General features: G+C 38.1%; 1 protein-coding gene across 2 annotated transcripts in view; it reads left to right on the top strand.

Moving 5' to 3' along the window:
• LOC139148629 (sodium leak channel NALCN-like) overlaps nucleotides 1-26,096 on the top strand; it is a 548,532-nt gene that overhangs the window by 386,609 nt on the left and 135,827 nt on the right. For both annotated transcript variants that reach the window (XM_070720114.1, XM_070720115.1), the window contains exons 28-29: nucleotides 11,079-11,185; nucleotides 24,906-25,100. In XM_070720114.1, coding sequence (XP_070576215.1) covers nucleotides 11,079-11,185; nucleotides 24,906-25,100 — 302 coding nt within the window. The remainder of the gene's footprint in view (nucleotides 1-11,078; nucleotides 11,186-24,905; nucleotides 25,101-26,096) is intronic.

Below are 26,096 nucleotides of genomic sequence, written 5' to 3'. Positions count from 1 at the left end.
GTTGCCGTCACAACACAAGCCGAGAAGGAACAAACCTTCACAAAGTTCAAGATGGCATTGAAAAGTTATGAAGAAACTGATAAAGGTAGCCAGGTAGTGAAAGGCAGTTCTGGGGACCGCGTTAGTCAACATGGCGTCATGAAGATACACAATCAGAGGGGGACCAGCAACGACTGTAGATACGGTTCAACGAGACGGGTAAGATATTACAGATGTGGCAAGATTGGACACAAAGCGAACGAGTGCAGACAAGGGCAGAAGTGGTGCGATGTTTGCAGAACCACGACACACATGACGAGAGAATGCCGTAAGACAAGCCAGAGACAAGACAGAGATGCGGCAAAGACAAGTAAAGACAAAGATGCGCTAGATGCAGACGAACATTCATTTTGTTTTTCTGTAAGTCATGAGAATTTATGTAATTTTGAAGCTAAGCAGCATAGTTTGTTAGTAGATTGTGGAGCAACTACTCATATAATAAAGGATAAATTCAAATTTGTAAGTTTAGAGATGAATTTCGATAGCAGAAAACACACGATAGAGCTAGCGGATGGTAGCCAGAGTAATGATGTTGTTAAGGGCAGAGGAAATGCGAAAGTTGCTTTGTATGATGTAAATGGCCGATCTCACGATATAGAGAATGCTTTCTATGTACCATCTTATCAACAAGATATTTTTTCTGTTCAAGCTGCAACAAGTACTGGGGCGTCAGTAAGTTTTTATCCCAATGGTGCTCATTTGAAAGCAAAGGGCACTACGTTTGATGTTGAGAAAGATGGGAGATTGTATTTCTTGAACAAAGTTTCCTGTAAAACTGCATCTAGATCACTGAAAGATTGGTACAAAATAATGGGCCACTGTAACTTTAAAGATATTATCAGTTTAGAGGGTGTATCCAAAGGTTTCATAATAAGCGATAAAGAAAAATTCGATTGTGATACATGTATTCAGGGAAAAATGACTCAAACGTTTAATAGAGTTGCCGATAAACGGGCAAGCCCATGGAGTTTGTACACTGTGATTTAGCAGGGCCAATTGATCCTGTTGCAAGAGATGGTTTCAAATATGCTCTTTGTTTTACCGATGATTACTCGGGTACAGTCTTTGTGTATTTTCTTAAGAATAAGAGTGATACCATTATAGCCACAGAAAGATTTTTGGCTCAGAGTGCACCTTATGGTGTGATTAAGAGGCTGACAAGTGACAACGGGACTGAATTCACCTCATACAAATTTAGATCTCTTATGATTAAGAATAAAATTTGTCAGGAGTTTTCAGCACCATATTCACCTCACCAAAATGGTACAGTAGAGCGAAGTTGGCGTACACTGTTTGAAATGGGCAGATGTATGTTATTAGAGTCCAAACTTCCCAAGCATTTCTGGACATATGCAGTAATGGCTGCCGCCTATACACGAAACAGATGTTATAACCATAGAATAAGAATGACCCCTTTCCAATGTATAACAGGCAAGAAACCTAATTTAAGTAATCTGAATCCATTTGGATCTGTGTGTTATGCATATGTACAAGTTAAGTCAAAACTTGATCCGAGATGTATTAAGGGTACTTTTGTAGGGTATGACAAAGAAAGCCCAGCATACTTAGTGTATTTTAAGAAAATAATTCTGTAAGAAGAGTAAGATGTGTCAAATTTGTACAAGAGTTAAGTGATAACAAGAATGTGTATGATGATGAAATGATATTAAGGAAAGATGTCACAGATAGCACAGGTACAGAAGTGAAAAACACACATGATGTTGATAAGGCGATTGTACCAGATGATGGTCAAACTTCGGGTTCAAGTAGTAAAGAAAACTTGGACGATGTGACACAAAAGGAAGGAAAGGTTAAGACTAGACCTATAAGAATTACTAGAAGGCCAGAGTATCTCAAAGATTATGTAACAGTCATGGAAGATGATGAGAGATATATTCATTATTGTTACAAAATGTGTCATGTACCTCAAACTTATCATCAGAAAGCTGTTAATTCACCTGATAAACGTAAGTGGGAGAAAGCAATGGATGACGAAATATTAGCACTAAGAGAGAATGATACGTTTGAGTTGGTAAATTGCCAAAAGACCAAAATGTAGTAGGAGGTAAATGGGTTTATAATATTAAAGTGAATCCAGATGGTACTGAGAAATATAAGGCACGATTTGTTGCTAAGGGCTTTTCTCAGAAACAAGATGTTGATTATCACGAAACATTTGCGCCAACAGCCCAGATGACATCAGTAAGAATGTTAATGCAATTAGCAATGAATGAAGGTCTTACTGTACATCAGATGGATGTTAAGACAGCATATTTACATGCTCCTCTTGACTGTGTAATTTATATGGAACAACCAGATGGCTATGTAACTAGAAACAAAGAAGATATGGTTCTTAAACTTAAGAAATCACTGTATGGCTTGAAACAAAGTGGTAGAATGTGGAACCAGATGTTACACACTCATCTGATTAATGAGGGTTTTCAACAGTCTTTAGTTGACTACTGTGTGTACACAAAAGAGATTAATGGCAATAAGATCATCCTAATTATTTGGGTTGATGACATTATTATAGCAGCCAACAATGATACCGTTTTAGTAGAATGTAAAGCATCATTAAGTCAGTAATTCAATATGAAAGATATGGGAGTTTTATCATGGTTTCTCGCAATTGAATTTGATTGTGGTAAAAATTGTATTGTAATGAAACAGACAAAAAGTGTAAATGACATGTTACAGAGATTTAAAATGAGTGATTGTAAACCCAAATGTACGCCTTGTGATCCAGGCGCTTAATGTAAAGCCATGAATGAACCATCACCAGAGTTGGTAGATGGAAGGTTGTATAGAGAGATAGTTGGTAGTTTGATATTTAATGACAACTACAAGACCAGATATTTTGTTTATCGTGACAAAGTTATCCCAGTTTATGTCCAGGCCGACAGAAATGCACTTGAACATGGCAAAGCATGTGCTGAGATATTTAAAGGGTACTAAACACTTTGGGTTGAAATACTGTAGATCAGATACTGAACCAACTCGAATAGGTTACTGTGATTCAGACTGGGCGGGTTCAGATGATAGGAAAAGTATCTCAGGTTATGCATTTTCCTTAAGCAAGGGTGGGCCACTTATCTCATGGAAAAGTAGTAAACAACAGTGTGTTGCTTTATCCACTTGTGAGGCTGAATATATTGCATTAGCCAGTGCTGTCCAAGAAGGAAAATTCTTGAGACAATTATATTCTGACATGCATAGGCACACAGAGAAAACACCTGAAATATTCGTTGACAACCAGAGTGCCATCGCACTTGCTAAAAACCCAGTGTATTGTAAGAGGTCAAAACACATTGACATCAAATACCATTTTCTTAGAGATGAAGTCCACAACAGTCATATTGTACTAACTTACATTGAAAGCGAATGTAATTTGGCTGATGTATTTACCAAACCAGTTTCAAAGAGTAAACTGAATGTGTTAAAGTTAGAAAGTTCAGTTTAAGAGGGGGTGTTACAGTAAACTGAACTTTATCTACAAAGGTCAATTTCTTTGTGATGCAACGGTCAATGATATTATAATTTATGTAAATGATAGTCTCATTATGCATGTATGTGTTATACCAGCTGGGTGCACCGCACGGTACAATAAATTACCCACAATTCTCTTTGATTTGTATCCATGAAGGTTCCTTTTCTAAAAACTTTTTCAGTTCTGCATGTAAGCACTAATGTTCAGCATCAGAATAATTGTTAAATAATATCCAGTAAAAGTACGTTTAGAAATTTCAGCAAAAGTTTCAAAATAACCATTAAACAACCATGGAAGTCATTTTTTGTAGGTACTACAAATGCCATACTTTTAAGGCAGCAAGTTATGACGAACTGAAGGGGTCATTCTCTGAGAAAACTTAGAATGCAAATTTCTTTTGTCATTTCCATTGGAAAAAATCAATATCCTTTTGTTTCAAAAAACAGGTGCAACTGGTCTCCCTACTTTCCATCACATTATTCTGTATGGCTGAAGACACAATCAGTGGAAAATTTTACAAAAATGCTATCTCCTCTCTCAATCTTGCATGATTTTCCAAATAATTTAAAATGAGAATGGAGAAGAATGGTGTTCTTAAAAGTACGTTTTCAGAATTTTTACAACTAGTCTATGAATTTGTCTACACATGGGAGACCTGGTAGACTTCTCTGGGGAATCTCTGCAGATACAAATCGCAATGAGTTATGGGAAATTTACAGTACTGTGCACCGATGGGGTTTTTCTGTTAGTGTGTGTTCAAGACAAAGCAGACTTGGCAAGGGATGTTCATCCACTGCACGTGTTGGTGACCAATAAAGAAAGTGATTGTACTGAAACAAGCTATCGCTTCCTCTCGCTATATCATTGCACCGTACGCAATGAACTACCGCACCTCAACGAAATTTACCAGGTCCAAGAAACATATCGATAATTACAAAGGCAATGGGGTCATCTTGAACCACGAAATAGTGGTGGTACCAGGTGTCCGGAATGGGTAAGCGTACCCTGCCAGCTAGCCGTACCCGTCAAGATTGACCCAAAGCGACAAATGCATGGTTATTTGGTGAATTCACCAAATAACTTTTGTGAGTCAAAATTTGGTATGCTGTCACTCATCATTCGAGAAACAGACAGGTCATATTTTGATACAACATCTCCATATCTACCGTAGAACTTGTTAAATGATTTCACTAATCTACTTTCTGAGAATCCTTGCCTCTCTAACTTTTGAGCTAATAGGCTGTGTCTAACTTGAAAGTCTTTATACGAATTTCATGCTCTACTATATCTAAGGAGTTGTGAAATATATACACACCATAAGCTGGAGATGATGGTATATTGCTCGAAAAAAAGGGAAAGTTTATGATTTCAAAATTGAAATCGTCTCTTTTGTCATACAGCTTAAGGCAGTCCATAGACTCCCATGTATAAGGCCAAGAAAAATAAAAATTTAGTTTCTCATCGTATTCATATGTCAAAAAGGATGCAGTGACACAGTTTTTAGTCCCAATAGATAAAGTCCAGGGGGCTTATAGATTGGGTCATGTCCGTCCGTGAGTCCATCCATGAGTCCATCTGTTCACGCAGATATCTCAGACACTTTGACAAAATGTCATGTGACCTTGGTGACCTTTGACCTCAAATATACATATTTGTCCATAACTCAGTAACCACAAGTGCTACACTCTTCATATTTGGTATGATGCGACACCTTATGACGCCACATATTGTACCTCATTAATTATGTGCATATCTAATTTTGAGCGAGCCAATAGAGCCAGAGGTCTGATTTTTGGTATGTAGAGATAACTTAGCAATAGTTGTTTTGTTACTCGTAGAGTAACAAAAGCTGTGAAGAACTGGTCAGTAGACAGTATTTCTAGCTTACAGGCGTGTTTCGAATGTACTGACTGGGAGATGTTTTATCATTCTTGTATCGATTTTAATCAACTTGTCGATGTCATTTCTTCCTATATTTCATTTTGTGCGGATTCTGTTATTCCTACGAAAACTGTTAAATTTTCCCCAATAACAAGCCATGGTGACCAAAAAATTAAAGTCTATTCTCAACCAGAAGAAGAGAATCTTTTTTCAGGGTACATCAGGCGAGAAGCAGTTGATAAACAAAGAGGTCAAGAGAGCGATTAGGCAGGCAAAGTTAGATTATAAAAATAAAATTCAATCAAAGTTTCTTTCTGGTAACTTTCGATCTACTTGGCAAGGTATCAAGCATATGGCAGCAGTAAATAAGGTTACTCCTTCAGAGTCAAAAGTTACACTAAATAACTTAGACTCAGCGGCGCTGCCAAAGGTCCTGAACACATTCTTCACTCGTTTTGAAACAGAGGATTTTTCATCTCAAATCTCAAATCTAAAACAGTCATTATCTCCTGAGTTAGGGATGTCTATTGAGACAGAGAAAGTAGCTAATACTTTAAAATCATTAAATGTGTACAAAATTCCAGGTCCTGGTTGTATTTGTGTGGTCGCACCCTGAAGTTCTGTACTGATCAGCTTAGTGTAGTCTTACAACACCTTTTCCAAGTTTCTCTTGATGCAGTTAGTATTCCTGCCATATGGAAAAATTCTATAGTAGTACCAGTCCCAAAGAAAGCTAGCCCTAAAGAACCCAATGATTTTCGACCTGTTGCTCCTTAATTCCCTGGTAATGAAAACATTTGAGAAAATAATTAAGTCCATTATTCTGACAAAGGTTGGCAACAAACTAGACCCCCTACAATTTGCATATCGACCGGGAAAAGGTGTTGAAGATGCTAAGCTTTTCATTCTCAATACACTGTACAAACACTTAGAAAAAACAGGTGCTCATGCAAGAATCCTTTTCGCAGATTTCTCCAGTGCTTTCAACACAATCCAACCCCACATCCTTGCAGAAAAACTCTTAAAATTTAATTTTAGCAATCAACTTGTACTTTGGATTATTGACTTTCTTACAAATAGATCACAAAGGGTGTTTGTCAATGGTATTTTGTCAAGTATCATTCAAACAAATACAGGTTCTCCTCAGGGTTGCGTTCTGTCTCCTCTGTTGTACATCCTTTATACTGACGATTGTAGAAGTACACATGAAGGTAGCCATCTTGTTAAGTTTGCTGACGATAGTGCTCTGCTTACACTTCTACAGGGATCAGAATGTCATCATGGTCCCGCTCTTAGTGAGTTTGTTGAGTGGTGTGATAATTCGTATCTAAACTTAAATGTTAAGAAAACTAAGGAAATGATAATTGATTTTAGGAGGCAAGAACGCAACCCTCCTACGTCCATTGTTCACGATCAAGAAGTCGAGATTGTTTCGAAGTATACATACCTTGGTTCAATATTTGACAACAAATTGAAATGGGATCATAACACCGATGCTATACTGAAGAAGGGGCAGCAAAGATTGTACTTTTTAAGGAAACTGCGTTCATTCATGGTTGATAGACAAATTTTATCTCTTTTTTATAAATCTTACATTGAAAGCGTTATCTCATTTTCATTCATTTGTTGGTATCAAATCTGTCTGTTAAAACAAAACTTCACTTGATAGAATTGTTTCACTTAGCTCAAAACTAATTGGTATACCCCAGAGAAGTCTTTCTACGTTTTATAATCAGCAAGTACTCAGGAAAGCCCGCTCAATTCTTTTGTCTAGTGATCATATTTTATCAGCAGAGTTCGACACACTTCCCTCTGGTCGGCGTTTTAGATACCCGGCTTGCAGGTCAAACCGGCGCAAGTTGTCATTCATTCCAACCGCTGTGCGGCTTTTAAATGATTCCTAAACTGTTTTTTTTGTATAGTCCTGCGTCTCCTCCATTTTGTAAATTTGTATTTTATATTTTTGATGTTGTATTTGAGCCATGCTTTTTAATTGCCCGTGTTGGGATTAATAAAGTTCTATTGAATTGAATATTGAATTGAATTAGCAATACAATTTTTTTTGACAAAATGTCACCTGACCTCAATGACCTTTGACCTCAAATATACATATTTGTCCATAACTCGGTAACCACAAGTGCTACACTCTTCATATTTGGTATGATGGGACACCTTATGGCGCCAAATATTGTACCTCATTAATTATGTGCATATCTAATTTTGAGCGAGCCAATAGAGCTAGATGTATAATTTTTGGTATATAGGGATAGACTATAGGATAGAAATTGTTTGACAAAATGTCATGTGACCTCGATAATCCTTTACCTAAAATACACGATTATGTCAATAAATAAGTAACCACAAGTGCTATGTCCTTTATATTTAGTCGGATGGGAGACCTTTTGACAACACATGCTTTACCTCATTAATTATGCACATATATAATTGTGGGCAAGCCAATAGAGCTAGAGGTCTGAATTTTGGCATATATGGATTAATTAGCAATACACTTTGTTTTCAAAATGTCACGTGACCTTGATGACCTTTGACCTTGATTATGCATATATATGCATAACTCAGTAATCACAAGTTCTTTACGCTTCAATTTTGATAGGATAATAGACCTTAAGATGTCACATCTTGTACCTCATTTATTATGCACATATGTATTTCTTGGCTGGCCAATACAGCTAGAGGTCTGATCTTTTTTCCTTTTTAGAACCATAACTTAGACATGCCTCTTGTTTCAAATTGGGAACAATGACATAGATCCATGTGTCCATAGATCTGAACATAAACACTCCAGTGATACTTCTTAATGACCACATTTCCCTGCCCCATCAAGACTAATACTCCTTTTACAGGTGGGGACTATGTCATTGTCAATGACTTGTTAACAAAATTGTTAAATGCATTTTAGCTTGTATTTGGTATGTATATAAATACCAAAAAGAGCTTATATGGTGAGTCGGTGGCGTTTGTATGTATATATGTAGGTAGGTATGTATGTGCAGATGTATGTCCGTCACACGCAAAAGCTCCCATACCGCCAAAGCTACCATCTCAGTATTTGATGTACAGGTAGATGCAGGGGTTGAGATTTGACGTTGTTCAAATGAACATGTCAGTGTCAAAAATGTGCAAATGAGGTAAGAAAAAGGGAAATCCTGCAAATGTGCATGAGTGGTGGCATGCTCAGTGACTGAAAGAGGCTATTCCACTAACCTTGAGTCATTTCCTGTCATTGTTTATGAACTGTTACATATTAACAGTCCTGCTTAGACTAAGAGGGACTAGCTGTTTCTGCTATGCATGTTGCTAAAGTTAACCTCCAGTACCTAGAGTTTCAGACCTTATTTACTTTTGTCATTCTTGTTTTTCTGGTTCAAACATTTCTTGTTAGCTCACATTTGGTATACCAATGTGAGGTAATCGTATAAGCTGAATCAGTTCATTTGCATGCCATTTGCATGTCTGTATGTATGTATGTATGTACGTATGTATGTATGTATGTATGTATGTATGTATGTATGTCTGTCTGTCCACATCAAAAACAGCTAAACCACAGCACCTACTGTCTTAGTATTTGGTGAATTTGTTCAAATGAAAATGTCAGTGCCAAAAATATGCAAATGAGGGGAAAAAAGGAAAAACCCTGCAAATTGCTAAATCTCTGTAACCGTTGGTCAGATTGTGTTGAAACTTCGTGTGCAGGTACCTTTAGGCATTCTAAAGTAAATGTTTAAAATTTGGGATGAAATTTGCATGTTTCTTTTTTTAGGGTAATTTTTTCACTTTTAGTCAAAAAATGTTTTTCTTTAAAACCACTCATCTGATTGCTTTGAAAAGTGGTATACATGTTTCTCAGGATGACCTCAGCCAAGTGTATACACATTGAATTGAAATTTTCGTATTTGTGATTTTGGGGCAATTTTCCAAATTTTTGGTAAAATTTTTTTATTGAAAAATTACTGATCTGATAGCTTTGATATTTGGTATACAAGTTCCTAAGGTTGATCAAAATCAGTTTAATGAATATCGTGAAGATATCTTAAATTTTGTATTTTTGCTGAATTTTTTGGTTATTTTTCTCATTTTAAGTAAAATTTCTTCTTCTCTGAAACCGCTAGTCCAATTGCTCTCAAATTTGGATTGGATGTTTGCAAGGGTGTTATCCTTCTAATTGTTGAAATTACGACAAAATTGGAAATATTACTGTTTTGGGGCAATTTTTGTCAATTTTGGTCAAAAAATCTTAAAAAATATATTCTTTATAAAGCCCCTAGACAGACAGCTTTTATATTTGGTTTACAGATGTCCAGAGATGACAATAGTTAGATATGTGGAAATTGTCCTGAAATATACAAATTTGTATTTTTAAGACAATTTTGTCATTTTCGGTCAAAAAAACTAGTTCTTAAAATTACTTGTCTGATAGCTTTGTAATTTGGTACAAAAGTCCTGAGGGATGTTATTAGATAAATTTTCTGCTCAAAGTGATGGGAAACCCCCAAATTTTTATATTTTGGGTAATTTTGTTTTGTGACGTTAAATGACCTACACCAACCCAGGATATGTTGTGAAAGAGTTTTGAAGGCTGTGAACATAATTTTGTCATGTTTAATATCATTTGTAGTAAAATTTGATCCAGAAATGAGGTAAATTTGTTCATTGCGAACCAATTTTTGCAACTTTTGCATGTAAGACACACAAGAACTGATGACAAATTTGGATCCAGGATAATTCCATATGTCGTAACCCCCCCCCCCCCCCCCCCACAGTGGAAGGCATTTCACTATCTGTAACTGATTTAAGTGCTGTTTACATTCGAATGATAGCACTCATAGCATTAATTAAAAAAATCCCCAAGGTTCTCAATACATTTCCTGCCATCTGGCCTTACGTAATACAAAGGGGTGGAACATTTGATAATCAGGAGGGGGTAGGGTCTAGAAGATTGATGAGGTAGCATTACTTTTTTACCAGATCCCTTGTACATTTTTCCCCCACTCCCACCTATTCTTTTTATCAAGCCTTCTCTGGCTTTTTTTTTTGTTATAGCATTAATTAAAACATCCCCAAAGTTGTAAATACATTTCCTAGCAGCTGGTCTTTAATATGTAACATGGTCAACCAAGGGGTGGAACATTTGATATTCCGGAGGGGGTAGGGGATAGAAGATTGATGAGGTAGCGTTACTTTTTACCAGATCCCTTGTACATTTTTTCTCACTCTTTATTTTTTCCCCACTCTCCCACCTTTTCTTTTTGTCAAGCTTCTCTGGCTAATTCTTTTGTTGACATTTGCTTATGTATGTAGGATCTGCTTGTCCCATTGCTATAGAAGTTGATATGCATGTTCCTAAAGATGACCTCCAGTACCTAAGTTGCAGACCTTATTTGCTTTTGTAATTCTCCTTTTTCTGGCTTAAATATTCCTTGAATTTACCAATTCAAACCGAATGTGAGCACACTGTCCTTGACTGTATTTTTGTTTTTCTGGTTGTACTGTGCAGAAATCATTGTCATAACATCAACGTAGAATTTTCCTGCACTGAACAGATAGAAACAACATTTATTGTTGATCTTTGGTACCCATACTTGTATGTACCAATTCTGATCCAATGTGAGTGACACTGTATCATTGCAGTATCTTTTGTATTTCTTTTCAGATGCCTTCCCAACACGAGCTAAACTGTATGACATCACTCAGCATAAGTATGTAAAGAGATTCATTGCCTTCCTGGTCATCTGTAATTTCTTCTTGCTCTCATTCAAGGTAGTATATAGTATTTTATAATATATATATATATATATATATATATACATATATATATATATATATATATATATATATATATATATATATATATATATATATTATATATATATATATATATATATATATATATATATATATATATATATATATATATGTGTGTATGTATGTATGAAAGTTCATTGCAAGTATTGCTTGCAGAGTGCTCGATGGTGCAGATCCAGAGCAAAATAGTGTAGTGTTAACAGGAACTGTTATTACTGTGTTTACCGTAAAATTCCCAATTGAGGCCGCACCTCTAATTGAAGCCGCACCCTGACTTTGAAACATTGTCTTGGCTCATTGTTTGCCCATTTGGGTTTTTGAATTGTACCATAATAGAAGCCGCACCCCTTCTCTGAGCCCATCATGAACAATGCATGCTGAAATTCACACCAGCTGGCTTGCAATGCGTCATTGACTTGTGCTAATGATTGACAGGTGTCTTTCTCACAGAAAAAAATACACAATAAAAAGTTCCTTTTTAACACTTCTACCATTGTGCATTTTGTCAATGATAGTAACAAAAGTACAAACAATGCCCCATGTATCGGTACGTTTGTGTGTATGTTTGAACACGGCCGAAGTTTTTGTCAGTGTGGTAAACACCGCCATAGTCAATACCTGATGCAACAATTTTGAAGCAACGGTGTTTGTGTACAAGTTAAAATAGTTGAGAGATTGAGATACCATGTTTCAAATACGTAGTTTTCATTCAATACCCACGTACCCTTACCGATGCCTGACGTACAACAACACCACCTGCATCATATTGCCATAATGAACTGCCATGCCTATACTGTACTGTGGCTGTTGAATGACCATGGAGGGTGCGTATAAGCTTGTACACGTTCCGTTTTTGATCATGAGAAAATAAAATTTGACCGCAAAGTAGTTCACAAAAACATGCCAGTAAAGTTACCAAAGGTCATTCACTTGCCTTTATTGCACTATTCGAGTACGAGCCACCGGTTCGGCAACACAAGACGGCTGTAAATCAAGGGGACCCATCTGCAGTGGACGCTTAATTTATGCTAATTTTATGCACGATTTTTTTTCAACACCATTTGATCTTCTATTGCTTTCAAAATCGACTTACACGTCCAAAGAAATTGATTGTACAATCTCTGAATACAGAAGTGACATTTTTGTGAAATTTCAGCGTCCAAAAACCCCTTGAAACCACTTGAAACAAAGACATCATGCCCGCTGCTGATCAACATGGCCGACCTTAGTGAGACTATTCTATTTAGAGGACGGGGGTGACCAGGGTCAGAGAATCAAGAAAGTGCTGGAAAAACGTGTCATTTTCCTTATGATGCTGTCAAGGGAACTCCAGTTTCCCATTGTTTTAACATCTTTTAATAGTTTCCTTATTCCTTATTATCTAAAAGGAATTTTACCAAGTTTCACGACCAAATACACTCTCCTAACGTTTCTATATTGGAGTTACACTAGGGTAGGGACTTTTTATGCGGGTAATTTATTCACGCAGAATTCATTGGTACTAATTTGCATAACAATAGCGATTGCCCCTGCAATGCTTGGTGAGCATTGAGAAAAATATCGAAACACAGGCAATGTACGTAATTGAAGCCGCACCATGACTTCAGTGCGTGGCCCCAGGGGTCCCTCAAAAATGTTTCTAATACAAGCCGCGGCTTCAATTGGGAATTTTACGGTAACCCTTTGTTATTTTACTGTTATTTTACGGTAACCCTTTGCAGCCCAGCTCATTTGCATAACAATGTACAGTGGAGACCAGAACTCCCAACTCAAAATTAATATATTCTGTAATATATTCTGTAATCATGTATTGTTTATTCCAAATTTGTAAAAAAGTGGCTCAAAACTGACTACAGCAACCCGAAATTATTTTAAAGCTTATAAAATTTCCTTTCCAATGATACATTGCTCATGGGGAATTCAAGAAATTTTCTTGACACTTTTCCTCATCAAATGAAGCTGGCAGCTGATTTATTGCACAGTTATACACTTTCCTTTTCAGGTAAGAAGTCCCAGATGAAATAAAAATAAACAAAACACATAATTTGAGTGTTTCTTCTTTTTTTACATGATGTTATTTTGAAAATCAATGTTTTTCTAATTTTGCCATTGTTGTAGCATCATAGAGCCGAGAATTTGCCGTACATATTATTATATATCATCAACCAACTTGTGCAAAATTTCATGGCACATTGAGGAAATGTTTGCCTCATTTTTAAACGTATTATAAAGTAAAAGTAACATTGAACACAAAATTATCAAATTTACAACAAAATAAAAGTATTTATTTATAAAGTGTCTTTAATTCAAAAAAATGAGGGTACGATCGTTCTCTTTTTGGCGCCTGTACGTCCGCCTTTCTGTCCAATAAATTCTTGGGATCGAAGCTCAGACAGTATCCGCTAAGGGGACAAGTAAGCATCTAAACTTTGAAATACTACTTGACTGGCTTGGCTTGCATGTACTGGATAATATGGCCTTTGAATTTTATCATAGCCTAATCAATCGACAGTTGGCGAAATGACCGTAATTTGCGGGAAAAGAAAATTGAACGCCTGTGGTCAAGATGAGGCCGAACTTTGAACGTACGATCATGCATGGTTGAGGTCACCGGCGGGCACATCGAGTTCATTATCATTGACATGAAAATACTTCTGATATCGGTTCTTTGGCATTACTTTTGCGATCCCCGGTACTTGTAATCTGTCGTCTGTTGACCAGTAGTCGTTTACACCTGGCATGGTGTGAATTTCGATCAAAATATTTTGCTATGAACACCCGCATTTCATCAACCTTCGTCTCACACCAGTACTGGTTTACGTCGGCGCTGGGCCATCGACACTGAGTCACGTAGTGGTTGATTTCATCGACAACTTGTTGACGGAAACGCGGCGGAATTAACAGAAAAAATAATCTTACGGCTGAGCTCGGATGCCTAAACTATGATAAGAACCAGATTCAGCGACCAGAAAATTCAGAAGATCGAAATTTCCTACCATGAGGTGACCCTATGAGATCTCACACTATTTATCGGGCGCTTCCGGTTATAGTTTGCAGCATGTACTTGCCGTAGCACTGCATCGATCTCACCTACGTCGATGTCACTCACTGTTTCTACGTTTTGAAAACGGAATCAACAGAAAAAAATAATCTACCGGCTAAGCTCCGACGCCTAAACGATGATAAGGGCCAGATTCAGAGACCAGAAAATTCGGAAGATCGAAATTTTATACCATGGGACGACGATGGATCTCACGCAAGATACCGGGCACTTCCGGTTACAGTTTGAAGTCATAAAACTGGAGTATTTGCCGTAGCGCTGCATCGATCTCGCCAACGTCTATGTCACTCACTGTGTCTACGTCTGAAAAGCCTTCAAATTCCTCCTTTTCGTCATTGTCATGGAAAATTCTCATGATTTAGGTATTCGAGCGACCAACATCCGCGATTTTTCAGTGAGTGATAACGCTACGGCAGGATGTAAACAAAAATTTTAAATTCAAACTTAGCAAGCGTCCGAGAAAACATTGATCGATTTTGTGCCAAAACTGCCAGTGGCAACCTGTATATTTATGAGCGGGAAAATGTAGCCTAACATTTGCTTAGTACGTCATTAGAAAATGATGATACGTTCATCACAGAAAACCATTACGTTTCCCGCATTTTCAAATCGACCCAGAAGTCTGGAATGTTCGGGTGCTTTCGGGCGCTTTGGCCGCACCCCCATAGGGCGTTTGAGGGTGCTCTGCAGGTATGTAAGGGTAGCTCAAACCCCTAACTGGGACCGCCAACTGGGACTCCCAGTTGGCTTAAAATGCACTCTTGGACCGGTCCAAGAAGCGAACTGGGACCGGTCCCAGTTGGCCTCTGGGACCGGTCCCAGTTGGCTTCCAGGACCAGTCCCAGTTGGCTTCAAAATTAACTCTAGGACTGCGGCCGCGGTCCTAGTTGGCCTCCAGGATCAGTTCCAGTACACTTCAGGGACACATCCAATTTGTGAACTGGGACCACTATGAAAAAACCCAGTTACTGGTACTTAATACTAACAATCTGTTAATGTTTTCATCTTTTTACTCTGCCATAATCGTAGGTATACGCGACATTTAATAGATCCCAACTATTAAAGGCCAAAGTAATTTAATTCTTTGTTTTGTCTGTGTGCACATACTAGGGTTTTTTCTACTGCCAATGGTTTGAATAGGATTTTACTGAGCTTTCCTGTTTACAAAATTTCACATCTTGTAAGTATAACTTATGATGATCACGATGAAAGGAAGTTTCTGATGATTTTGTATAGACACTTATGTTGTTACATGGAAATAATCAAGAAAATATAAGGTGTGTTTTGATTTTCTTGTATGCGTTTTAGTACTGCCTTCCCGCTCATGTTTCGAAACATTTGAGTGGGCGCGCTAAACAAAGAATTTGATTACTTTGGTCTTACTGCGATGTACTCATTCTTAGCACTAGTAAGTCCTGTGCTATGGTGTGTGTTGAAATCTTACTGCATGGATCACGTTGATAGAGAGACTGTGTACTGAATCAGATGAAAAAGGAGATGAAAATAACTGTGCAAGACTAGCAATTAACTCATCAAGGCTTTCATTACATTAAAAACAGCAAACAAAACATTTAAGGAAAACCCGCTGTGTTTTAATAGAATTGCAATTCACTTGCAGTATATGACTGATATCTTAATTTGGACCTATACCGGTAGTTATATTTCTGAACAGACAGACACAATATGACATTAAACTGGTCCAATAATCATTTCCATTTAAGGTAATATATTACCAGATCCATGGGACAATTGTGATTTACAAATTTAAGTAGGACCATCCTGAACCACTGATAATTAGTGGTGGTACCAGGTGTCCGGAATGGGTAAGCGTACCCTGCTAGCATGCTACACCCGTCAGGATTGGTCCCAAATTTGTCTAAATATTTTATGAAAAGATACAGTATATGAATCACTGTAATAAGTCAAATAGGAGAGGGGCAACCATTAGTGCATGTATGTACTGTTACAGCAGAATCATTTCATTGTTATGCAAGGAAAAAATAGACATCAATGAGGTGATAATAGTCCCATTACATTTTAAGACAAAGGATTTTGAATATACAAGTCAACAACATGCACTGCTTCAAAACTTTATTGACAGCTAGTAGCTATATGTAGTATATGCTGTCTCAGTGTTTTCTATTTCAGTCTGTATGTCTGTCATAGCTCTATGGAGCTACGAGTCCCAGAATTGAAATGAGACCTGACTGTCCTTGAATGAAACTGGGAGATGTTAGCTTTCCCACACAAAAAACATACATAATTTTCACAACAGTACAGAGAATATGAATAAAACAAGTGCATACAATTGCTACAAAAGGCATATAGTGGGATGGGAAACTTCTTTCCCATTAATATTATGGTTTCATCATTACAGCATGGAGGTACCTTACCTCCATGGTACAGTTCATTTGATACAAGTGTGTTTACCCGCAATCATAATGGTCCCAGTTACGTCGAGCTAGTACGCTTCTGGGACCGGTCCCAGTTCGCTTCTAGGACCAGTCCTAGAGGCCAACTGGGACCGGTCCCCGAAGTGAACTGGAACCGGTCCCAGAGTGCATTTTAAGCCAACAGGGAGTCCCAGTTGGTGGTCCCAGTTGGGGGTTTGAGCTACCCTTACATACCTCCGCTCTGGACTGCAAAGGGTTAATGAGGCAGACAAATCATCACCATCTGTCACTCCCCGTTCATTTTTTATTGCCTTTAAACTTCAGGCTCATTTGCATATTCAGTCCAGTACAACGCATTTTCTGTTGAGCACCCGCGTTCTTGTTCAATAGGCTGTGGTATCTGATGAGTGTAGGTTCTACCTATACGAAACTGACCAGTAATACAACGCCTACCTTGAAACTGCCTCTGAGTTAGTTCCCGTCAACACTACACTCAAATATTGAAATAACAAATGAAATGTTCACATGTTGAATCATCTATCATATTGACTGAAAAATGAGGGAATAGAGTTTGAACGTAGTTAAGTTACTGTGGTTGGTGGAATGAGAGAAGAGGACTGGATGTATTCTTCATTTTGAATCTACCACCTGTGTGCTACACATGATTTCCTCTTTTCTTGTTTATCGCTTCATGGCAACTCTTATTGTGGGCTCACCATTGTATGTAGTCTATTCATTGGCACACCACTGTATGTACCAGCAGTCTATCCATTAGCACACTACAGTCTATCCATTAGCACACTACTGTATGTAGTCTTTCCACTAGCACACCACTGTATGTGCCAGTAGTCTATCCATTAGCACACTACTGTGTCAGGTATTTCGAGGTATCAAAAACGGAGGAGTGAGGGACAAAGTGCGGGACACGCAAACTGCAATTTATCGCACTCTGAGGGACGTCCCGCACTGTGTAAAATATTGGACTCTGAGGGAACGTCCCGCAGAGAGTTAAAAACTGGACTCTGAGGGACGGGGGCGCCCCCAACGATGTGCATTGGTATAGCACAAAATCACGATCGGGCCCATGGAGATCGGGCTTACTAAACATTGCGCTGCAGGTCGCTGAAACTGCATGTACTACTTGAAAATTTATCGAAAGGCGTGTAGGTGAAGAGAGTTGCGTGTTCCCCATGTTGGGGCTGTATGCTATGGGCAGTCTTGAATTAATTGGAACGACGAGGATGAAATTTACGCGAGACATGTTTGCCATGTTGAGACTGCTTCAAAGCATGGACTGTGAAATTTTGTGAGGTCGACAAATTAGGTAACAAAAAACCCTCAAACGCACGTGGGTGTCACATCAGAAGTGGCCGCGATTACAGACTGAGCGATCTGTGACACTGCACCGGCCGCTCGACGGACGCGCGTAAGTTCACATCGCGTGCCAGCCCTTGGAAATATATTGTAACTCCCTGACAGGCAGATGAGATAGTCTAATGGCGTTTGATGCATTTAGGCCGAAAGTTTGTAAAAATAATAAAAAATGAAATCACCGATCATAAGAAACGTGGTGTTGAAGATAATAGTTTTTAAGAGAAGACTATGACGACCATATTTCTGTAAGTATTGTCTAACTTTAGAAAACCAACATCTGAAGATTTACTTCAACCAACACTTTTGGATTTGTTCTACTCTTATTATAAGATTTGTCGAATTTCTGGAAAGTAGGTGTACATTTTCGATGTCTGTGTATCGTCTATACCGAAGTCATATCAGAAATTGTATAATCAGTTCGCGACAGCGTAAACCTCTCTCTCTCTCTCTCTCTCTCTGTGGCATTTTTCAATGTTTTATATTGTCGACATTTATATATCAGTCTGAAGTCACTGCTCAATGCAAAAGTTGATGTCAATTTCCCGTATCGGGCATGGTCTCTATCGTCACTCTAATCGTTAGTTTTTTCCTGTTATATTCGATATCAGACTCAAAACACAACGTGAACAACGCTGATAATATATTGCATCTTTCGTATCGAAAACCGGTAAAGTTCGTAACTGGTGACATGTTACGGCCTGTAGAAAGTTCATCACCATCGATCGAATGTCCGTGACGCTTTTGCTTCCAAATAGACATATTGAAATGCACAGGGAACTTCGCGGTATGGTAATCATATGAATTTTACCGTGAAGAAAGTCTTTGACTTTAAACTGGCCATACAACCAACAAAAAACATGGCGGAGCAATGATCCCGACTTCAGAGACTTCGATTTTTTTTTCATTGCGACCGCTGGTGAGAGCGAGTCGTCGAATTTTTTCCCACTGGCTATTTGGCTTTGAATTTCCAATTGCCATCATGTGCTAAGTTAAAGCTAAAAACAAGACAGGCGTTCTATGTAAATCAATAAGCCTTTTGAATATGAAAAAAATCGGACATCTGAACCTCAACACGCAGCTTGAAAGTTGTTCTCCGAATCAGGACAGGGACATCGGCCCGGGACATCGGTGAGGCCGAATTTCACGTAGTAGCTATGGAAACCGACGGCTCGTTCGTTGTAAGAAAGCATGCGATGTACGTCTCATGCTCCCTTGGGCCGTGGACTTTCGCCGTATCGCCTCTACAACACCGTCTATTACCTAACCATGCTAACAATCACACGATAGTTCAGTAACATATGTCTTCATTAATCTACCGATCATTGACCGTCGAACACTTCAAAAACAATGGTCGCGGTCACGGATTCAAAGACGTTCACAAGAAGACACTATCAATAAGTGGCGCGCAGAATTATTTTTACTGGTTTTGAGAACTTCTAAATATCTTGTAATCTCACATTGAACCGATATTGTATACCTATCACCGTCGAAGTTTATGTCTTTCACTGTAGAGTTCTTTTTATCCAAAACACATATCCAGAAGAGTCCCACAGAGCAGTCAAATGAAAGGATAATTGCTTCAAACGAATGAAATTGCACGAAAGAATGAAAATCAACAGCACATCCTGGACGTGATTTAAAACAATAGCGCTTGTGAATATGACTATGCGCTTGTGAATATGACAGGGACGGAAAGCACAGAACTGTAAAAGTACTGGAAAAACATGCCGTTTTTCTCGCAATTTTAGCAACTGTAACGACCCTTTATTCTTTACTAATACCTTTCCATAATTGAACAATTCCCTTTTCTGACCCAAGAAATCATATTTCAGGATTTCTGTTGCAATATCTCAATGGTATAGGCACTATCTAAAGGGGACTTTTTGACTTCTGTAAATTGTGAAAATTTTAAAACACAAGACAGGAGTCAATAAACTAGAACTAGTGTTAAAATCAATATATTATTCTCTCAATTTGTCCCAAGGCATTTATTTCCATGATGAATGGAGGCAACACTGGTAAACAGATTGTACATATAGCCTACCTTTGATCAGCAAGCAGTTCTACATATTAGGGCTTACACACACAGTGTACAATGATGTACAGAACTTTAAAAAAGTACTCTGCTGGGAACGAGCAGGTGTTTACACTATAATGGGCGCAGAAAAACAATGGCCACGTCCATAGGTTCAAGGACGTTCACGGGGAGACACGATGACAAAGAGTGTCGTAAAATTGCTTTATATACTAGTTTTAAGAACATACAATATCTGGTCATCGGTGTATACCGCTACCTGTGAATCGAAACGACAAGTGTAGGCCTATAGATTCGAAAATTTATGGGAGAGACACCAAGACTGAGACCGACGTAGCACAACAAACTATTCCGAATTGTGCGTCCGTGTTTAATACAGACATCTCTGTAGGTGATTCTGGTTTCTCAATCGAATCAAAGTCCGACATTGACAAATTGACATAAAATATGTCCGAAAAGTTTGTTTTATTCAACTAACTGATTCATCTCCTATGATATCCTTAAGCTACATGTAAACATCCGGAAAGACTGACATCGATGTCTCCCGGGCCCCCATGCATACAGTATGACCGTACGTGGTTCAAATATTTCTTCACAGTTTTGCAAGATATCTCGTCACCTGGGCGCAAATTGGGCCACGTCTTTGTACGTTGGTCAAAACTAATGACACTATAGGTCAGGATATAACATCGGTCAAAGTAAGATTGAAATATGCAATGGAAGACGAAAATGCTTTCATCGATTGACAAAAATGAGAAGGAACGAGTCAGTAAATATCGAACCATAAGGGGAGATCGAGACTGCCATCATCCCCCATGATTAATCAACTGGAACAAATATATATATTTCGATCGACAGACTTATACAACCAGAAACAGCATTTTATTCAGCTTTAAAATGTTCACTGCCTTTCCTCTAATAACACCCGTTTGCGTTTCGATCTACTCTACTCTGTTCCCGGCGTTATACGGCCTACTACATGTGAGAGGCCGTATAACGCCGGGAACACACAGACCTGTACGCAAGGCTAGGACTGTGGTTGCTATGTCATAATCTGTTCACACGAGAAATTACGTCTCCAGACAGATTTTACGTAAAAGCATTTCGATAAACTTCGAGGCACGATCTGCTTGTGATATTATACCATTTCTCGCCATGACAGTGGTGGCAATCCAAGCGCCACATCTGACAGGACATCATGAAGAATGGGCTACATAGAAAGTTATATTTTCTTCTTTGCTAAAAACGAAATAAACGTTAGAAGCGATTTCCTGGCGTAGCTGCATCTTTCTTTTCACGTTCTGTTGGCAGGATTCAAAATGTCGACGACGCTGTTGGCGATCCATTGCAAACTGAAAAGTAACGCGTCAGTGCGTAATGGACCAATTCACATCGTAGTGGGCGCCCCCCGTCCCTCAGAGTCCAGTTTTTAACTCTCTGCGGGACGTTCCCTCAGAGTCCCATATTTAACACAGTGCGGGACGTCCCTCAGAGTGCCAAAAATTACAGTTTGCGTGTCCCGCACTTTGTCCCTCACTCCTCCGTTTTTGATACCTCGAAATACCTCACTGTGTGTAGTCTATCCATTAGCACACTACCGTATGTAGTCTATCCATTAGCACACCACTGTATGTGCAAGTAGTCTATCCATTAGCACACTACTGTATATAGTCTATCCATAAGCACACCCCTGTATGTAGTCTATATCCACTAACACTGTCAATGTATTATAAAACTTTGTCACACAGGCGCTATAAATGATCTGAATTGGCATAGTATGCTCAATTGGACAACACATTTCAATGCCATTCTGCGCCTCCGTTCTGCACCTCCAATTCATGCCTTAAAAGTCCATATATTACCTTTGAAATGATATTTTTTATCTTTTTAGCTCCACTGTCAGCGACGCGGAGCTTATCAAATAGGTTGATTTTCCGTTGTTGTCGTCGTCCGTCGTCGTCCGTCAACAATTGCCTTCTCCTCTGAAACTGCAAGTCCAATTGCTTTGAAATTTTATATGCAGTTCACTTGGGGTGGCCTCACTTAAGATTGTTCAAATCGTGGTGAAATTTGCATATTTGTATTTTTGGGGCGTTTTTTGGTGATTTTGGTAAAAAAATCTTCTTCTCTGAAACCTGCTTGTCTGATTGCTTTAAAATGTGATATGCAGTTTACTGATGGTGACTTCAGTCAGATTTGTTCAAATCATGGTGAAATTTGCAAATTTGTATTTTTAAAGCAATTTTTGTCATTTTTGGTAAAAAAATCTTTAAAAATCTTCTTCTTCAAAACTACCAGTCAGATAGCTTTGATATTTGGTACATATGTCCCTAGGGATGATCTTTTTCAGATTTGTTCAAATTGTGCAAAATATGCAAATTTGCATTTTAAGGGCAATTTTGGCCATTTTTGGTAAAAAATGTATTTCTCAAAAAGAACTGGTCAGATAGCTATGAAATTTGCTATACAGGTTTCTATAGATGAACTAAGTAATATATATTGAATTGCTGATGAAATCTGTAATTTTGTATTTTTGGGGCAATTTTTGCCATTTTTTGTCAAAAAGTGTGTATTTCCAAAAGTACTCATCTGATAGCTTTGAAATTTGGTATACAGGTTTCTACAGATAAACTAAAGTATATTTACTGAAATTATGATGAAATCTGCAATTTTGTATTTTTGGGGCAATTTTTTCAATTTTTGGTCAAAAAATGTGTATTTCCACAATTACTCATCTGATAGCTTTGCAATTTGGTATACAGGTTCCTACAGATCACCTTAATGATATTTATTGAAATTATGATGAAATCTGCAATTTTTAGCTCATATTTGGTTTTATATATAAATACCAAAAAGAGCTTATATGATGAGTCTGAGTGGCGTCTGTGTCTGTATATTTGTGGGTATGTGCGGATGTATGTCCATCACACACAAAGGCTCCCATACCGCCAGGTTTGGACTCAGAGTGTATGATTCAGATGATAGTGATAGTGATCGGGAGTCTTGGTCTCTACTGTACATGACTGTTGTTCAGGAAATTCAGGGCCACAGCCGTATAGGTTTTGAGCCAGCAAGGTGCGAGGTATAATCTCCCCAATCAATCGGCTATAGATAGACCAAGCGACGGAATACCTTCAGATCCAGGTTCACCCGAGCCTTCAGGAGTGGGAAATAAGATAGGTAGTAATAAGTATCATCATTAGGGCTTCGATTTATGATAAATATACCCAAACGAAACATTCTGAGAGCAGCTGCCAATACGAGTGTGAATAACGAGCCCGGGTAATGAGAAGAGAGCACCTGGTATACGGGGCACCATGCCACATTGAACTCGGCATCGCACTAAAATGTCTTGTGTATGCCCTTTGTTTTAAAAGTGCTTAAAAGATCATGTGATAAACAACGCAATGAAACCACAAATTACAGAGAATGATTATTATCTACGATTATTTATTTCCTTTGTTGTTGTCCACTGTGTCATAGACATAAAATAAACCTATACTGTGCATATACACACATTATTTGTGTCGCAAGTTTACCAGTAGCGGTACAACTATAGTCATCGTCACCTTCCCTGCAACTGAAGTGGCCCCGGGGCCGTTTTGTCAGTGATGTACCTGAATATAATCATCATCCCCGGAGTTTTGATCTGCTTCTCCAAAGTGATCTGGTGGTACTGGCACAGCAAAGGACCTTCCCACATTCCTGAGATAACTACTGATATTCGCGCTGCATTAGTTCTGTGAACCGTGTTTCTAGTTTTTTTCTCTTGACCATATTTGTATGTATCGCAGGATAACTAATTTCGTAACTGAGTCAGGTTTATTAGTGTATCTCTACCGATCTTCACAGCATAGTGGAGCCTAGCTGGAAAGGGTACGCGGGCTCTCCGACTCATTGATACCTACCAGACACTGTACCGTACCGTCATACTCATTTCGTCACATCGACACTGCTCACTGTACTGATGGCCTTACATGACGTCATGTCACGTAGCCATTTCGCGGCCAATATGAATTCAGATTTTTTCTGAGGACCTGTATTTCAAGTGTTTTATGTATGAAATATAATATATTATAGAAATGGATACACAAAATAATTTTTAATGATTTGGGTATTATGGCTTTTTTACTGAACAACAGTATTAAGTTCAAATTAAACAATATCTGGTAATATAAGGACTTTAAATTTCAAACTTCCATTATTCTGTGCCAGCTTGTGTACATGAGATCAAATTCTTATAATAAGTACATCACAGTATCTAGGAGGGAGATCTAGAACTTAAAAGATAATGTTCAACATTGGTAAAAAACGGTATGTTGGTATGCTTGTGTATTGTATTAGGTCCAATCATTATAACAAATTGTGTACTGAATTTTCATTAAAGGTAAGAATGATTTCGTGATAAGCTGATTGTGAAAGAATGAAATAATAACAAATACCAATACAGACACTGACAGCAAGAAATACATTGCATCTCAAAAAGATATTGTATGAGTAAATCTAACAATGAAACACTGCCATGTTGCAACAATGTCAACATGTTTGCCAACAAATGCTTGGCTATGATAGTCTTGCAGATGAACATATATGGTAGCTAAAGTTTATTCAAAACCCTTCGCTGTGTAACCAGCATGATGAGGGAGCTAAATTGCCTTCAACTTATTTATCACTGTCACCTAGAAAAGGATGTCATTTAATACTAGCAGAACAACACACACCACGTACACCTTCAGTAAAGCTTTAGTTTCGTCTACTCATCACTTTTCCTGATTTGATAAACTTGTGCTATTGTGTGTATTTATCTTTCAGTGGGAGGCAGGCTCCCGTAGTACCTACATCCTGGCATCGATATCTGTGGCATTCACTTCCATATTCGTTATTGAAGTTATCTTGAAATGTATTTGTATGACGCTACGGGGATATTGGCAAAGTCGTCGAAATCGCTATGAGTTGTTGGTAACATTCATGGGAGTTGTGTGGATAATTTTACAATTCACATTACATGTACGTATGTTGAAAATCAAGTTTTAGACAAGACAAATACAGTCAAATATACTGTTGCTTACATTATATGATTCATGATATGGACAAGCAGCTGTACTATTCAGTATTAATCTAATCAGCCTGACCAAGGAGGATATCCTTTCTAGATATCCTTTAATTCAAATTGCCAGGTATCAAGGACAGTGACAAAATAATGGGCTCGCAAACAGTCTTCATTGTCAAATTGAAAAGCAGACTCTCTGCCATTTGAAAGTTGCTTGTTAGTCCCCAAAGACACCATTCGGGGGACTTATAGGTTTGGTCATGTCCGTGCGTGCATGAGTGCGTGCATGTGTGTGTGCATCCGTCCATCTGTCTGTCCATTCATGCAGATACCTGAGAGATGCCGGTAGTAATTTAATTCAAACTTGGTACAAGAATTACCCCTCATGACATACATATGTCAACCGATTTTATTGTACGTTGGTACAAGGACATCAAACCTATGTCATACATGTGCATGTTAATTTGTTTTGCGATATGGTCAAAAATGGCCACATGGCGGCCATTTTGTCACAAATTTTTCATATCCTGAGCCATAACCAATATTATTCAAAGTTGGTACAAGGACATTGACCTATGCCATACATACGGGTAAGCACATGGATTTCTTTTATGATACAATTCAATATGGCTGCTTGGTTGCCACTTTGTTATGATTTTTTCATGTCCTGAGCCACAACTCAGATATGTATCAACTGAATTTATTCAAAGTTGGTACAAGGACATTGACTTATGTCATACATATGTATGTCAATTTGTTTTAAGATATGATTCAATATAGTCGCATGCTGGCCATTTTGTTACAATTTTCTCATATCCAGAGCCATTATAACTCTGGCATGTCTCAACCGATTTTATTAGCTCCCATATATACATATGTATATTATGCAAATGGAGGTATTCTTATAATGTGGCAAAAGGGCGTCTGTATGTATGTATGTATGTATGTATGTA

This window comes from Ptychodera flava, chromosome 13, assembly GCF_041260155.1.
Source record: "Ptychodera flava strain L36383 chromosome 13, AS_Pfla_20210202, whole genome shotgun sequence".
Taxonomy (NCBI): domain Eukaryota; kingdom Metazoa; phylum Hemichordata; class Enteropneusta; family Ptychoderidae; genus Ptychodera; species Ptychodera flava.
Note: the sequence above shows the minus strand (reverse complement) of the source record. Positions and strands in the feature narration are given on the sequence as shown.